This window comes from Hippocampus comes, unplaced genomic scaffold (assembly GCF_001891065.2).
Source record: "Hippocampus comes isolate QL1 unplaced genomic scaffold, H_comes_QL1_v1.1 scaffold41, whole genome shotgun sequence".
Lineage (NCBI taxonomy): Eukaryota > Metazoa > Chordata > Actinopteri > Syngnathiformes > Syngnathidae > Hippocampus > Hippocampus comes.
Genome location: NW_017805153.1, coordinates 3972803 through 3988977, shown reverse-complemented (window position 1 = coordinate 3988977; position 16175 = coordinate 3972803). Strand labels below are relative to the sequence as shown.

General features: G+C 41.9%; 1 protein-coding gene across 2 annotated transcripts in view; it reads left to right on the top strand.

Annotated features, from left to right (window-relative positions):
- slc17a9b (solute carrier family 17 member 9b) overlaps window positions 1-9618 on the top strand; it is a 16943-nt gene extending 7325 nt beyond the window's left edge. Inside the window, exons 7-13 of one of the 2 annotated variants that reach the window (XM_019868543.1) lie at window positions 558-654; window positions 1147-1234; window positions 1318-1352; window positions 1455-1570; window positions 5116-5171; window positions 5275-5304; window positions 5703-9618. In XM_019868543.1, coding sequence (XP_019724102.1) covers window positions 558-654; window positions 1147-1234; window positions 1318-1352; window positions 1455-1570; window positions 5116-5171; window positions 5275-5304; window positions 5703-5881 — 601 coding nt within the window. In that variant the 3' untranslated portion in view covers window positions 5882-9618. Of the gene's footprint in view, window positions 1-557; window positions 655-1146; window positions 1235-1317; window positions 1353-1454; window positions 1571-1665; window positions 1752-5115; window positions 5172-5274; window positions 5305-5702 lie in introns of those variants that run through there. The other variant, XM_019868544.1, reaches the window with a different exon arrangement.
- The last annotated feature ends 6557 nt before the right edge of the window (window positions 9619-16175 follow it).

Here is a 16175-nt window from a genome sequence, read left to right as displayed (position 1 = left end):
CCCCGCCCGCGCTTTCTCAGGGCCTCGCCATATCTTGGAGATTTCGAAATTTCGGCCCGAACGGAAGCCACAAAGGGTACACGTGTGAACACAAAAGGAAGATTAATCATTGAATGTCGAGTATTAGAATAGCGTTTTTGTGTAAACTAATTCATGCGTGATCGGCCAAGTGCGTGTGCGTGCGTGTGTGTGTGTGTGCGTGTGTGTGTGTGTGCGTGTGTGTGTGTGTGCGTGTGTGTGTGTGTGCGCACACACACACACACACAGTATATATATATTTTTATTTTTTCCGGAATTTTCAGGAAAGTCCACTTTCATCTCTGATGTTGTAAAAATGTGTTTACCAGTGTAAAAGTGAATGGTTACATTTTATGACAGGAAGGAATTGACCTTAACTGGAAACCAATAGCACAGAAACTTTGGCTTTGAAAACAAACCAAAAAAAAAAGATCCATAATTGCACTGTTTGTGTGCGTGCATGTGTCTACATCATGTGGTACCAATGCCCATCCCATTGATTTTGTGTGTTTCTCTGCTTTGCTTTATCCTCTGACCAGCGCCGTGATCATTACTCACCTTTGCACATCGAGCACATTCTTCACTTTGTTGTCATGGCTGCCAACCTTCTTTAAAGACACGTTCCCCGATGCTAAGGTAACTTGATCCATTTCAGGAGGAGGCGAAAATAATGAAAACATACCGGTACTTGTGGTGAAGCTCTCAGAATCAAGAACACACCCTACCTTTTGTTCCGAACGGGATTAAGTAATTAAATAAACATAAAGCCAGGATTTGTGTACTTTGTTGTCTTTACACAATGTTCTTCTGTGCTTGTCCATCATGATATGGTGAAATTACTACAACAAATACAAAAAGGTTACCATGGCTACACGTCCCTCCTCGTCATGGACTGCAGGCACTACAGTAATGGCAGCCGACAAGACTGCTGTTGTGGAGGAAGCGTATGCAAAATAATGCAAAAGCAAATGATTGACGATGTAAATATATTTTGTACGTAGACAAATTTTCCTCTGTAGTTGAAATGTAATGAAATGAGGAAAGTAGTACACCAGAAGCAAACGTTTTAAAACCTGACCAAAAACATCCCAATGCATTTTGTGGTGAATTGATATTTTCTCCCTCCAGGGTTGGGTGTTCAATGTCATTCCTTGGTTGGTGGCAATCCCCTCTTCACTCTTTAGCGGCTACCTGTCTGACCACCTCATAAGTCAAGGTGCAAAAGTCAACTCTGCGTGCATCGCTGCTTTCAAATGGAGTCGTTTCACTCATGCTGTTGTCAAAATGTCATCCCTACAGGCTTTGACACGGCCTCGGTGAGGAAGTTGATGCAGGTAGAGAAGATTCACTCTGCAAACATCCCGGTGCTTGAAACATGGTCCACCCGTAAAATGTTGGGTTCATCTGTTTTTTTCTGTGCGTTTGCCTCTCGCTAGTTTTTTTCGATGGGGATTTCTAGTGTGTTTACCCTGCTTCTGTGCGGAAACACCACATTCTCCTGGGCCGTAACGTTTGTGTCGGCCACAATGGGACTCACCACCTTCAGTCACAGGTATTGTCATTCTGCTTGCACATTTTAGTTTTGTGTGTCAACATGCTGATTTCCATATTTTAGCGCTCCCTAAAGTTTTGTTCGACTCCGTATAGGCAGGCAGGCAGCCATGGATATTACCGTAATTTCCGGACTATAGAGCGCACCTGATTATAAGACGCACCCACTACATTTTGAAAGGGAAAAAACATTTTGTACACACACAAGCCGCACCTGTCTATAAGCCGCATGAAATATTTGCAATGAAAGACGGTACACAGAAAGTGGTTTCAACGTTTAATAACTTAACCTTAAGTTTTCTTTCTAAATTGTGCCTATAAAGCACGACGGTAGTAAAACAGCACTCACACGGCTGGTTAAAAAAAAAAATGCACCATTCCCTGTTGAGTAATGCTTTGTTTTAAAATGATAAAAAAAAAAAACCTCTCTTGTCGTAACACTCCGTCAACCATTCCTTCATTAAGCTTTCTACCATCCACGCTTTTGTGTCAACTTTCACGACAATGTCTTGACTGTTGTAGTGAATGCTGCCTCGTTTAATAAATGGAGCACTGTCACTTTAAAAGGAGCGTTGGGTAATCTCGTGGGAAATCTCCTGAGACTTGGACCATGAAGTGAAGTGAGAAGAATGCTGAGCTGTGCTTTTTCAGACTTGATGTATCTGCAATCGGCATTGTAACCCAGCTGATATTAAGAGTAAAATATTGTCGTTTGGGAGTTTGAACGGTGTTGCACGGTGGGTCGTGTGACCAGCCGTGAAGCAGGGGAGATTAGTTGTTTTCCGCACGTTTCGGGCACATACCAAATGCCAGAAAGTGCTCATAAGCCACGACTGTTGTCTATTTTTGTATACTTTTCTATTTGTTAGTCCCATTTGACATATCTCAGTCGTTTATTGTATTAATGCTGTGCATTTTCTATGTTCAGTCGGGAACAAAGCCTTCATAAAAATTATTTTGCGTTCGGTCAAGTCTGTCATAGACCCAGCCACAACACAGCTTTCGGATTGCAGTCCATCTAAAAACACAGGTGAAGTGCGCCCTCTAATGGCTGGTTGTTTTCACTGTGACATATGATAGCGTCTCACTGTTACCTTTTCTGCTCGAGCGCTCCCTGGCGGCCGTTGGAAAAATCTTTAAACAGGCAGCTTCATTAGATAAGCCGCAGGGTTGAAAGTGTGTGACAAAAGTAGCGGCTTATAGTCCGGAAATTACGGTAGTTTCTGCCAGCTCCCATGCCGAACAACATTGCAGCTTGGCTGCTAAATAGTCAGCGCTAGCAGAACGACATCAGCTTCTTACCAGCTAGACAAGGGGCTCCGTGTCGCAGACGGGCGCTGTCCAGGCAGCCAAGAAGCTACGTGCCCGCCGCCGTTAATACAGCCAGGAACACAGTGTTCGCCACCAGTCAGCAGCCAGGAGGTCACGTCACGGTATCACCGTCCAAGCAGCCTTAGTGGGGCGAATGCTTTAATTCTGTCCGGCCAGAGATGCAGAGGCATTGCTTCGAAAGTGGACCGAGACCAAGTATGTCAATTTCTGAAAACAAGCTGCGCAACAAGCCGAAGGTGGACTTTGAAGAATCGACTTTTAACTTTTTTTAACTCCAGCACAGTACATTTTTAAGTGTGTTTCAGTTGTTTTTAAGTGCAGTCGAATTAGTTTTTTTTTTTTTTTTTTAATCCAATACAGTTGTGAGCAAAACCTCACTTCTTACTCCTTCAATTATGAAGCTGAGCTGAGACGGTGGCCTGGAATTTTTAGCTCCCCCTAAAATGTCGATCACGGAAGGTTGGCTGCTTGAAAAGTCGACCTTGGGTCAAAAAAGGTTGGGCACCTTCAAGGACTGAGTTTAAAGTTGTTCACGTAAACATACATAGAATTGCCACGGAGTGCAGAAAATGCAACCTGAAGTGCATGTGTGTACATATGTGTACATGAGGGAGCGTTATAACCTCCACCCAAGGTCAAACTGTCTAGAGCGGGGGTCGGCAACCCACGGCTCTGGAGCTGCATACGGCTCTTTACCGCCGCCCTAGTGGCTCCTTGGAGCTTTTTCAAAAATGTTTGAAAATGGAAAAAGATGGGGGCAGGAAATATATTTTTTGTTTTAATATGGTTTCTGTCGGAGGACAAACATGACACAAACATTCTTAACGTTTTTCAATGCTTTAAAAATGTGGAGAATAAATGTTACATTTCAACATTTCTGTCAACGAAGAATTGCATCGTAGCCTGCGACACACGTTTCTATTAGCAGCAGGGGATCCCAGGCAAGTGGCTGCTGTTAAAAGAAAAAACAGCATTTCATATACAATTCACAGAGGGTACTGGCAAAGAATGTGAATGTGGAGGGCCGAGAGGAGCATTTTTAAATGGTACACGTGAACTACGATAGTTAACACGCTGCAGAAGTGCGTCCCGTGCCTCGTTCATCTTAGGGGGCCGTTGTGGCTGTTGCTTATTATGGCATGCGTGTGTCTGTGCGTGCGTATGCGGTAACGGGTCGATCTCGGGAGACTGGTTGATCGAAAAGTAGATATTTGGTCAAATAAGGTTGGGCACCCCAGCTCTACAGGATGCACTGCAGGGAAAAAAAAAATAATCATGATGGCTCATTGTGTATTCGTAGCCAACTCAGTCATTTCGATAGTAGGCTAATATAGTTAATATAGATACATACAGCATGTGTTGTCTTCATTATAAGGCTTATATAAGGCTTTTAATTTTTTGAGGTGACAATTATATTTGCTTTTTGTTCCAATATGGCTCTTTCAACATTTTGGTTTGCCGCCCCCTGGTCTAGAGCTTCCACTAGTCCGCTGTGTTCATTGAAGTGGAAATATTTATTTTCTTTTGCATTCCAATTCACAACTTGATAAAAACATGACCATGTGACTGCTGTTCCTTTTGGGAGTTATGCAAAATAATGTTTTTCAAGTTGACCTTTTGAGTGCTCAGGTAATCTTGGAACCACAAAATACGTTTGTGTTCCAAGTAAAACTATAACCGCAAATATTTCGAACATAGTATGCCGTCATAGAGGTTGTTTTTTTGTGTAACATAACATCTGGCATTTAGGATTTCACCTGGTCATTTCAGTATTGTCACTGGTATACAATGTTGCAACTTCAAGCGGCATACAGGACAGGAAGGACAGGAAGGGAAGAAACAAAGCATGAGCCTGTCTTGTTTTATTCTTATTCCGTCTCTCAAAGAGTCACGGTTCAACGGTTGTCTTCCCTACAAATACAGGCTATATATTTTACTTCTTCTGCTATTTGTAAGGGATTCATCAGGGAACAAAATGTGTGAAAATCGTTCCTGCTAATTAAAAAACGTCAGTTCTGATCTGGTCCAAGCAGAGGTCGGAGCAATGGACCTGATGATACTTTGGTCTCAACCAGCATTCATAATTGTCTCCCTTTTGTCTTTTATTAATTTTTATATTGAACGGATCTCATTTTCTCTTTCTCATCTTATTGTTGCTCATATTTGACACTGATCAACTGACTGAGGTGAGCTAATGACACTTTTGCTTCACAGTGGTGTATCGTTAAACGTTCAAGATCTCGCTCCATCTTGTGCAGGGGCCTTGTTTGGTGAGTGAAAAACAATCTTTGGATGAAAACCCACCACACAAGATGACCATATTTTTGAAAAGTTTAACATGGCCCGTGTGTTTGTTTTTTGTTTTTTTGACAGGTGTTATGAACACATGCGGCGCGTTCTCAGGTGAGTTTCTTTCACTTGACAACAGTGGGCAAAACAACATCAATCTTTCCTCGGGATTTTGTTTTTCACTTTATAACACACTTTGGTCAAATAATTAATCCACCACTCAAAATGATGACTTTGAGCTCACGCGCTGTCAGTGGCGTCGCCTCCTGTGTGTCATGTTTATTTCATCAAGAAAGCAGCATCATGGCGTGTGCGACAGATGAATAATGGACGACACAGAATGACAGACGTTGGTCCTGTGGGGGAGTTGCAATGAACTGTGACATTTTCCTCAGCGGGAACATGACGCTATCACACATACCTTTCATCTCTTTAACCTAATCTAGCATTTGCTGTGTGTGTGTGTGTGTGTGTGTGTGTGTGTGTGTGTGTGTGTGTGTGTGTGTGTGTAGGAGTCCTTCTGGTGTATTTCTCGGGCTATCTCATCGAGACCACAGGATCATGGGCGTCCATGTTCTGGCTCATCACTGTTGTCAATCTGCTCGGCCTCTGCATCTTTTTGGCCTTCGCCGAGGCCCGCCGCGTCGATGTGGACCCCAGCAAGATACGCCATCACCACATCCATATTTGAATACTTTGTCCCAGACTGGACGTGATTGTGCCTTTGAGCAGCTGCATTCTCCGCATGGGAGGTCTGTCACCCTTTCTTTCTCTCTCGCTCTCTTTCTCTCACATGTACAACATGTGCACAAAGCACACAGAAGTCTGCGTTTTATTGCGCCCTAAAATACACAAACTCAAATCACAAAAAGACCAGCGTGGTGTCAGGGAACTGTTAAGGGAGGCTGGTCATTGGGGAAGGTTTTCAGGATGAACAAAAAGCACACCATGGTAACTGAAGTGTAGCTCCATGTTTTAATGAGAAAGGGGAGTTTGCAATGTTCTACAATAAATCACTTTGTCATGTTTATGAAGACAGTCCTTACGATTTGACAGGAGTACTTGGTAATCATGATCTGTGAAACAATCAGTCGTCTCCCACCCCATATTGTGCCTCAGATTTGACCCGCATATACTTTTCCTCCCTTACTGGCGGTGTATCCCCTCTTATCCCCCCACCACATGCTCAGAACTTAAATTAATGTTCCTTTCAGTGGAGGTTTTCCGTTACACGTTTACACGACCAAATATTTGTGTTAGAGAAGGATTAACCCCAGGGTTATTTGTCTATTCAGGTTTTTAGAAACCACAATATGAGCATATTCTGTTTTTTTATGGCTGTTAAAATGCCCTTTCAAACCCTTCGGGGTTCAAAGGCTTATTGACTGCATGTGAAGATAGTCATAGATTTCATCTTTAAAAATGGGTGAATGTGCGTATTTTCTGTTCAGATGCACGGGTGAGGACTTCTGCAAAGAGCCTCGGCCTGTCACTAATTTTTTTATAGGCTCATGATCCTATCTATTACTCCATCAATTAGTTGGGCAATTGTGCGTTGTAACTGGTGATGGTCAGATGAATTACATTGCTTAATCATTGAATGCAAAATTACCTCGCGATTACCTCGAGAAGGATGCATGTGCACACGATGGCGTGTTCTCGTCTCCTAGCTGCGCCAGCTCCGCTTTGCAGTAATTACATTTTACTTTATTTTTGTCCTTTTTTTCGTTGAGAGTGACTCCAAACTTTCGAAGAGTCATAGTACTCTTCGTTATCTCATGGCACTACATACACATTTATTGACACAGGCAATCATTGGTGCGTGCCATCACATGAGACATTACTGTTTGTGATTTATCACACATGTACTGCACATGCTGACGTTCACCAGTCTGTCAAATATATTTCATGAATGTGTGAATTTAGTCTTTCTGATCGGCCAGAAAAGCAAGTGAAAGTGCATGGTTGTGCCCAGAAAGTATTCATGCCGCTGCTGAAGAAACACGGCGTTCTTGCCATAGAGATAAATAACCACTTGAGGGAGGCTCGGCCAGTTGACGACCTGTCGCTGCCGTCTTTAGCCGGGAGCCCCTGGCGATCTCTTCCATTCGCTTGTATTGACGTAACTGTGTTTGGCTCCGATGAATTCATCATTACTGGTCTAATTTGTTACCGATTGTGAAGCGACTTGGTTTGTTTGAAACATCTGACATACAGTTATGAAAGCAGACACTTGGATCATTTTATACTCAGGACTTTCATCGCATATTAAATATAAAGGTAAAATCAAATGTTTTTTTTTTTTTTTTTTTAAAGAAAAAAAAACAATACAGTATAATGAACTTCACCATATAGTATTTGTTTTTTTTATTGCTATCACGTTGTGTGGAAGTGATTGCGGCATAATTCGGTCACTGCTTTACAACACAACTGTTCAAAAATTCAATTTTATCCTGAATTGAAATGCATGTTTTAATCAAGGAAATACTGTCGAGGCTAATCTTCTACTTTGGCTTCATCTTTTTATATCCGACTTGAGAAGCGTCAGTGCCTCATCAGTCATGAATCTCACCTCACATTCACCTTTGACCTTGTTACCCCAGTTACCTTAGTCGTGATGTCCTTCAACACTATACGTTATCGGTGTGAAGTTTTCATTTTTGGAAGGCCGCGATGCTTCCGCCTGCGGTTGCACGATAAATGATTAACACCTCACAATCTCACCGTCTTTCTCCGGCTGGTTCTTTTTCCTCGGGTGCAGTGGTTTCCTGTCGATCAAATTAGGGGCACAAGATGTGACTGGAGACGGCCGATTCCCGCCCCACAACGGATCATTTTAGCAGCTACTGCTGCCTAGTCAGGACGACTGCTTTAAGTGTTTATCGATGTAGTTTTTAGGACAAACTCCCCTTTAAGATGCATGTTTTTTTTTTTCTGTTTGTTTTTTATTTTTTTTCCAGGGGTACACAACTACTACTCAAGCAATATACATGAAATTTTACGAAGGTGGTGGGACATTGCTCAAAGAGAAACCATGGCAGATTTGTTGTGAATTTGTCTTCACTTTTGCAAACAGTTTGAGATTTAGTACATTTTCAAAATCTTCATTTCTCATTACTATTTGGGAATCTTGATGGTAAGGCATGCACAGGATGTTGGAGTCTAGGAAAGGTTGCAGTGTTGGGATGGGAAGAATATTGATCCAAATTGATGAAGAATTCTCTACATTTTGTGAATGTGCTTCTTATTTAATGTCTCTTGAAGCAGTTGAGGCGAATTAATCAACTGGTAAGTTTCCCCATTGTCAACCAGGGACTTTTGGTCAAAGTTTCATGCCTAGTTTAGATTTGGATTTTAGCCTCGGTGAAGTGCTGCTCTTTGAATGATCCTCTTTTCAAGAAAGTGCTTCTGCATTGACACTTCATCTTTGAGTGGCATTCTAGTTAGAAAATGCTTAAAGCGTGCGTTTGTTCTGTCTCTTCCGTGTTTTTGTTTGAGTTGTTGGTAGCGTACTTATGTCCTGTAACTGTTTGTCCCCCTTCACCATGTTTACAAGTTCGGTTGCAGTGAGGTGAAAAGGCTTCGAGCTAATCAGTGCATCCTACAATACCTGTTTGCTGTTTCAACAAATGTTTGAAAGCAAAAAGACCAAAGTTACTGAAAATTTGCTTCTTTTTTAAATTTTTTTTTTAAATGTAGATTCATGTTGTAGAAATACCTGACTTAATTATTTTGAATAAAGTACCTTTATATTTTTATGGCTTAAGAAGTATTTGGTATCTTTCTAGAGAGAATAAATTTATTAGGCTGCGATGGCAAATGTAAAAAACGCCCAATTGACCTGGGTAGTCTTTATATGTACGTATTTCACTTGGGTGAAAGCAGCTATCGCACTTATCTGTTGTCGTTGATATTTGACTTATTTGGGAGATGTCGTTTCTCTCTTGCCTTGTGTCCTCCTTTGCTTCGCTGTGAACTTGTTGCACACTGACATGATGAATGTTGCGTGTGTTGCCAGACAAATGAGATCTTCAGTTTGTAGAACGAAGTCTTTTTTTGGGAGGGGGTGGGGGGGTCGCACATACAGAAACCGGAAATAATTGCTTGTAGCATTTACTCTTGCTGTTGGAAGTTTGGGTACCTATTTCAGGTGCTTACTTGACTTTGCCAGTCTATGCATTTTATGTTTTTTGTGCCTGCTTGGGAGTGGTGTTACAGTGATGTGATTTTTTTTTTTTTTTTTTTTTTGGGGTGTCTCTGCCGACCATACATACAGTACAAAATCCTTGTGATGCATTGTGAAATGGGCGGCAGTTGTTTTATCGCACACCACATACCTTGGCCCAAATATGCTTATCATGTTTTATATCACAGTGAAAATGTCTTTACTGTTTTTAATCACATATAACCTCTGTGTCGGCTCAACAATAGAAAACGGGATAAGGCTGGTTATAGTAATAGATTTCAACATATTGGATGACATCGGACACACTCTGAAAGTGCACATCCACTGTTTTAGGGCTGGACGATTATGGAAAAAGTAATAAGCCTTATGTTTTTATCATATGTATTTTATTGTCGCTGTCCTGTGAAAAACACGCATGTCTATTTTTGTCATGTTTACATTCATGTGGTGTTCGTGTTTTGGACATCCCCTTAATGTTTTGTTTTTTGTTTGTTTGTTTTTTTTTCAAATGACAAAAGTAAACATACGTGTTTTTCACAGGACAGTGACTTTATTTTCCACAAGTTTGAGACTTACTGGTCTAACCTGGGATCTCAGGGATTGTATTTCGTGTGGAAATGTGTGTTGTATGACCAAAAAGAAAATACAAGTCCTTGGATCTTTGTATCCCTGAAGTTTGAAGGGAAAAAAATCATTCAGTCTTTAAATAGAACTGTGACAAAGAGAAAGAAAATGCGTAAGAAAGTAAAATAAGAGTACAGTATACAAAAATAATAGCAATTGAAAATAATTGCCAGTGGGATATCACATTGAATGTAGCATCAGCGATAGCAATGTTTTAAAAACAAAGCAAGTTTTGTATGTAAGTATATAATTTGGGTAATTATACTGTATTTGTTGTGTGTTTAGTTTTACGGTAAACTCCAATTGGAGGGTCATTAGCCCCCGTGCAATGCAGGTACACTTCATGCGTTGTGTCGTAAAAACGAATGCATGCCACAGGTTTAAAACCCATGCATGGCATGCATTTGTTTTTGCGACACAACGCATGTCAGGTGTACATGAAGTGTACCTGCATTGCACAGGGGTTAGACAGCTTAAAGGACGCTGAGGGATGGCAGAATCAGTCTACATGTTTGCTATGCAAGCAACGTGGTGCATTCCGGGTACTTCCACAATGGCGGGATCTTTTAAAGGCACCAATCTGTACAGAAATCCTGTTTCTTTGATTGTAACTTTTAAAAGATCAAGAGAAATGTTCGAATAATCGTCCAGCCCTACGCTGTAGCTTGTTGACGTTCCATAATATGAATGCCTCTAACACATTTGTTCCCTTATCTTTTCAACAAATGTTCGTATTCCTCAGATGCTTCACTTCTACTTTTGACTCTAACACTTGTATTTTCTGTTTTCCGCCCTTCTGTTACTTTGCCTGTAATATTTAGTTCAGTGTGGTTCCTCAGAGCTCTCCTGCGAGTTTTTATATTAGAATAGAATGTGGTACTGTAAAATTCAGTATTCTAAAATGTAACTTATGTCATTCAAAAGCATATGTTAAAAAATAAAATATTTTGTCAGCACTTGTGAGTAGACTCCAATGTTTGAGGCATCTTCGTGTGGTTTCTGTACGATGCCACTGGGAGGCAGTAAAGTGTCGATTATAAGGCGAGTGCGAGGCTCGAAGCTTTTTCTGCAGGGCAACACGAAGGACTTGATCTGACCTCGAAATCAATCACCGCATCAGTAGTAGAACCGGTTCTACTGTAAGCCCCGGGTCAACTCGTGGACTACCCCAGCCCGAAATCCAGGCCAGCAGCACGCACTGTATGCCGCGGCACCATACGGCACTACGCTGTGTGCCATGCTGGCCCTGGCCATGCGTGAATGGCCAAACGCTCATCAAACCAGCCAGCTCCTTCTCATGGGACCCAACAGCAAGGTTGCCATAGAAACGGGTGGCCCGTGCGCTCATGAGAGGAAAGGGAGGGGTCAGAAAAAGTAACGAAGTTCCAAGTTGGTGGGCTTGATGATGAAAGAGCCTCGCGCATAATGTGGTGGTGCACCACCACCATCGCGCTCTCTGACGGAAAATGGCGCTGTAAAAGCAGACATAACAGTGATGAGCGACCCACTATTTAATTAGCAGAAAGAAAGCAGAGTGCAGCAGAATGAGACGACTTCCCCACCACCACCACCTCCCTCCCCCCAACTTGTCGGCCAGTCAGAGTAACCCACGAAAGGCAGACTCCATCACAGAGCCAGAGATACATGTAAATGAAATGGCCCCATTAATTAGTAATTAACATCAAGTTAATGACATTTCACTGTGTCGCCATCCCCACTCCTGTCCTTTCTCCTGGTGGAGGGGTTGTCTCTGCTTGCTGAGTTGAATGCTAATTAGCGCAAGGGCCACCTCATAATATAGAGGCCCAGTTGAAGAGTGGTCATTGTGTGGGGAGGATTAATCACTTTGTGGTAATAGATCAGGAGGCATTATATGTCTGCCGCTCCTTAGAGGGCGATGATATTGGGAGCCGCTGATGGGCTTTATGTGCTAATTGCACTGCGCCTTTTAGTTCATTGTTGGAATATCCTTTGAGACTTACTACTACTTTTAACCATTCCGACAAGGCTAAATTCACTACTTTATAAATCCTTCTTTGTTTTGAAAAGTCACTCAAGTCCGGGAAAGTGATGCGTAGCTAGACTGTGATCACAAGTATTTATTTGACTGCTCCTTACACTAATATAGGAAGGACCAGTATGGCGTCTACCTTCCTCTTTTGCAGCAGAAAGGGATTCCACTCGTTTGACAAGATTTTGGCCCAAGGAGAGGGCCTGCTGCGTCACAAATCTCAAGCTCAGTCGCATCAAATCATACCATGATGCAAGTTTGAAAAGGCTTGAATTGGGGGTGAGATTTAATTCATCGAAATGATTCATATGAGGTGGTGCCATGTAACTCGACTTAGGAGTTCCAGATAGGAGCTGTCCTTTTTTTTTTTTGCTTTTGCTTGTGAGTGCCAACCCATAATGAAAAACACCCGAGATGGACTACCTATTCGCCTTGGTGTGAAAAGCAATGGATACACAGTATGAATGCAATTGCTCGGGCAACATTTATAAAGATATTATAAGCAGGGCTGCACATTTTTAAAAAAAAGCATGGAACTCAAATGAGCACCAGAGGTTGATGTTTAGGTGCTCATCATTTTTACCCACCCACTGACCTCATGGATGAACTTAGAGACGACCACGCTACCAGTGAGCCATGCCAACCTAGTAACTAAAAACATGTCTTTTGATCAAGTAAAAACAATAATAATTTCAGTACCTCCCCAGGAAACTCTGAATGTAGTCCATCTATGAGATGATCCAAATGCTTGAGTTTTAAACTTGGAACTGACTTCATAAAAGGTGTAAACACAGTTTTATGTATCATTCTTTGTGAAGGTACTTTGTAGATGCTAGAACAGGAATGGGCCTTCTCCAGAAAACTGTCCTGTCGAATTCGGATTCAGAAGGTGCTATGGAATACGTAATTAGTGCAAATGTTTGCCTGTTATCGTGTCTTGTTGGCTCCACTCTCCTGTCCAACTGGGGTCTGATCCATGTTTGACCTGTTCAAACAATCACGAGCCCATTGACGTGGATCACGCCGGCCGACACACACATAAACACACACCCAAATATGTTGATTTCTGACAATTAAACCCCATCAGCTGTTTGCCTTCTGCCACACATATGGCCGACGTTAAATCTACAGAGCGAGCCACTCGGCCTTGAGAGGGGGCATCATTTTAATGGAACCCTGAGGGACGCTGCCCGCACCTGCGCAGCAGTAACATTAAAACGTGAAAAATCCACTGACCAGATGAGGACAACATTGAACTGAATTCATTTGTGAAACCCTGTCTGTCTATGATGTTATATTGTGGTATTATACATTATAATTCCATATTATGCACCAAGAGACAATGCAGTGGCTTTGCCTCACAGTTCTGAGGATTGGGGTTTGAATCCCAGCTCTGTCCTTCCTTTGTGGAATTTTCATGTCACCCTTCCTGCTTGCTCAAGGTTCCTCTGACATTCCAAAGATTTATGAAGACGAGTGCCTAGAGAAAACATTCACATTTCCACAGTTATGGATAATATGGGCTGCATGTCAGGAAATGGCACTGGGTAGATGGTGGTCATTAAATCTTCAATAAAAAAGAATAATAATAAGAATAAGAAAACCTTCATTCGTCTCACAATGTAGAAATTCCCAGTTCACAGCAGCAATGTTCTGAAAATGCAGTTTACATTGACATTGTGGCCACTTTTCTTAACCCGTCAATGAAAAGGGTGTTTGGGGATGATTAAATCCATGTTCAAGATGATGTTGCAGCTAGCCATGGTGCGAAACCCGGGAATATATTCCTTGAAGAAAGACACACAAGGTCAATGTGGTGGCCTTCAAATAGTCCGGATCTCAGTCCAATTACAAATCTTTGGTGGAAGTTGAAGAAAAGGCTACATGACAAGGCTCTTACCTGCAAGGCCTATCTGGCACAAAGCAATCGGACAAAATTGGAACCAGATTGATGAAGAGTACTGTTTATCACTCATTAGGTCCATGCCGCTGTCACACACACGCACACACACACACACACACACACACACACACACACGCACACATACACACGAGTTGTGTGTTGAAGTCATCTTTTGTTGTTTTTTTTTTTTCATGATTGCATATTTATGTGATCAGTGAGAAACACCGAATGAAGGTGCTGCGCATCCTTCCCAGTGTCAACTGCAGTGCCACGCCCCCTGCGCACAGAGTGGATGAAGACGACTGGAGATGCAGTGCTCCTGAAAATAAATGTTTGCAAACTTGTCAGTAAATAAGCTTCTTTTTCAAAAGCATTAAGAGTTCAATTGCCAACCGGAAACACTGTTGAAGACAACATACAGATTCTGTGTTGCATTGCTTCCAGAAACCACTGGTACAAGTTTTATTGGCACAATGAGAGCAAGCATGAAGACAGGTAATGTAACCATTAAATTCACTTCACTGGGAAAGTTAAAATTAAAACACCCCATTGTAAGACAATGAGTGAACATAGGTTTTTTTGTACCCTCAAACTTTTTTTCTTTTTTTTTTTTGCTGATGTTCAGAGCTAACGGTGACTTAATAGTTACCTTGCGCAGCTTTGTCAAAAGTAACTTAACACGATAATACACAAAGAGTATGTCAGGTATTAGTCAAACCCCAAGATGCTAATTGGGGGATTGCTTATGCAATGGGAATGTTATTCATCACACCAGTTAATGGGTTGACCAACAGGACATATTTCTAGTTTACGGTGTCCTCGCTGTTGGTGCTTCAGCTGTAGAAAGTTGATCCTGAGCATGATGTGTTCCTCTGGCTTCGATAATTTGATGCTTGCTTGCACTATGCACATACTTGTTTGTTGATTTTATTGCAAGCGAGTGATGGGGTAATGAAGATGGCACTGTTGGGTTCAATAAAGAGGTTTACGAAATGGCAAGCCCAATGCTGAACAGAATGCTCTCTCATGTCCAAAAATGTGAAGCTTCATTTTCCCATCACTAGTGCAAACCTAACAGGAAAAAAATGTTTTTTGGGGAAGGGGGAGGTGGTGGGGGTTGTAAATAAGCGGTTTCACATTGTTTGCGCCGTAGTTTGTGTATACAGTACTGTCTTGCCTCTCAAACGATAATATTGAAATGAAAAACTGTGATTGAGCCGCCGATTATCTAATAAAAACGCAATGCTGCTAAATGTTACGGAATCACTGCGTGAACACTAACTTGTTGCACCGTCACTCATAGAGATTGTGCCGAATATTTAAAAAAAAAAAAAAGATAACTCTAAAACGCCATTGGAGCAGGATGACAAGAAATTCTCAGTCGTCTCCATGTGGCGTGAGTTGACTAGTTTGTCCTGCTTTGAAATACTGTATAGAGGGCTCCGTCCTTTTAGCAATTACCCACAATGCACTACCGGTGGCCATATTGGAGGGCTGTTATGAACAAGCCATACACGAATACGTGTATGGCTTGTTTATATCCTGCCTGTTTTAGATCCCACCCTACTCCCAACACACCTGATTCAAATCATCAGCTCATCAGCAAGCCCTGTTGAGGCCTGAAACAATCATGAACAGTTGAATCAGGTGTGTGGAGTCGGGAGGGATCTAAAACAGGCAGGATATGGCTCTCGAGGAACTGGAGTTCCCTACCCCTGATCGAAACTCTTGAACTGGCATATACAGTCCCAACTGTTTCAACTGTGTCCTCTTGAGGTGTCTTCATTTCAGGGCTTTTTACACTTACAAAACTTGTACTACTGAATATTTGTCTTATTCCTCATTAGCTGGTTTAAACTCATGAACGCACAGCCTGTGTTATATGTTTTTGCATACTGAAATACTAACTGCTCAAGTGAAGTTGCACAAAGGCTTGTTAAAGCATTTTTGTATTGAATGCCTTATACTTTTGATCCAAAAAAATGCTCAGTTGAAGGACATGAGAAATTATTATTCTACATCAAATCGTGTGTGCCACAATGATGACCACCCCTGATATTCACCCCTCTTTTCCAACAAAATGGCACATAATAATCTCGTTTGATGTTTATCAAGATGGGAGAATAGAGAAAGAGGGGCCTTCGACCGGTTCTCTTGGCACAATGTATCTAAATCATCTAGCTACCCAGGTCCTCTATTTTGCTAAAGGTGGTGCCACAGGTTTTCAATGGGATTGAGGTCTGGGGACTGAGATGGAAATG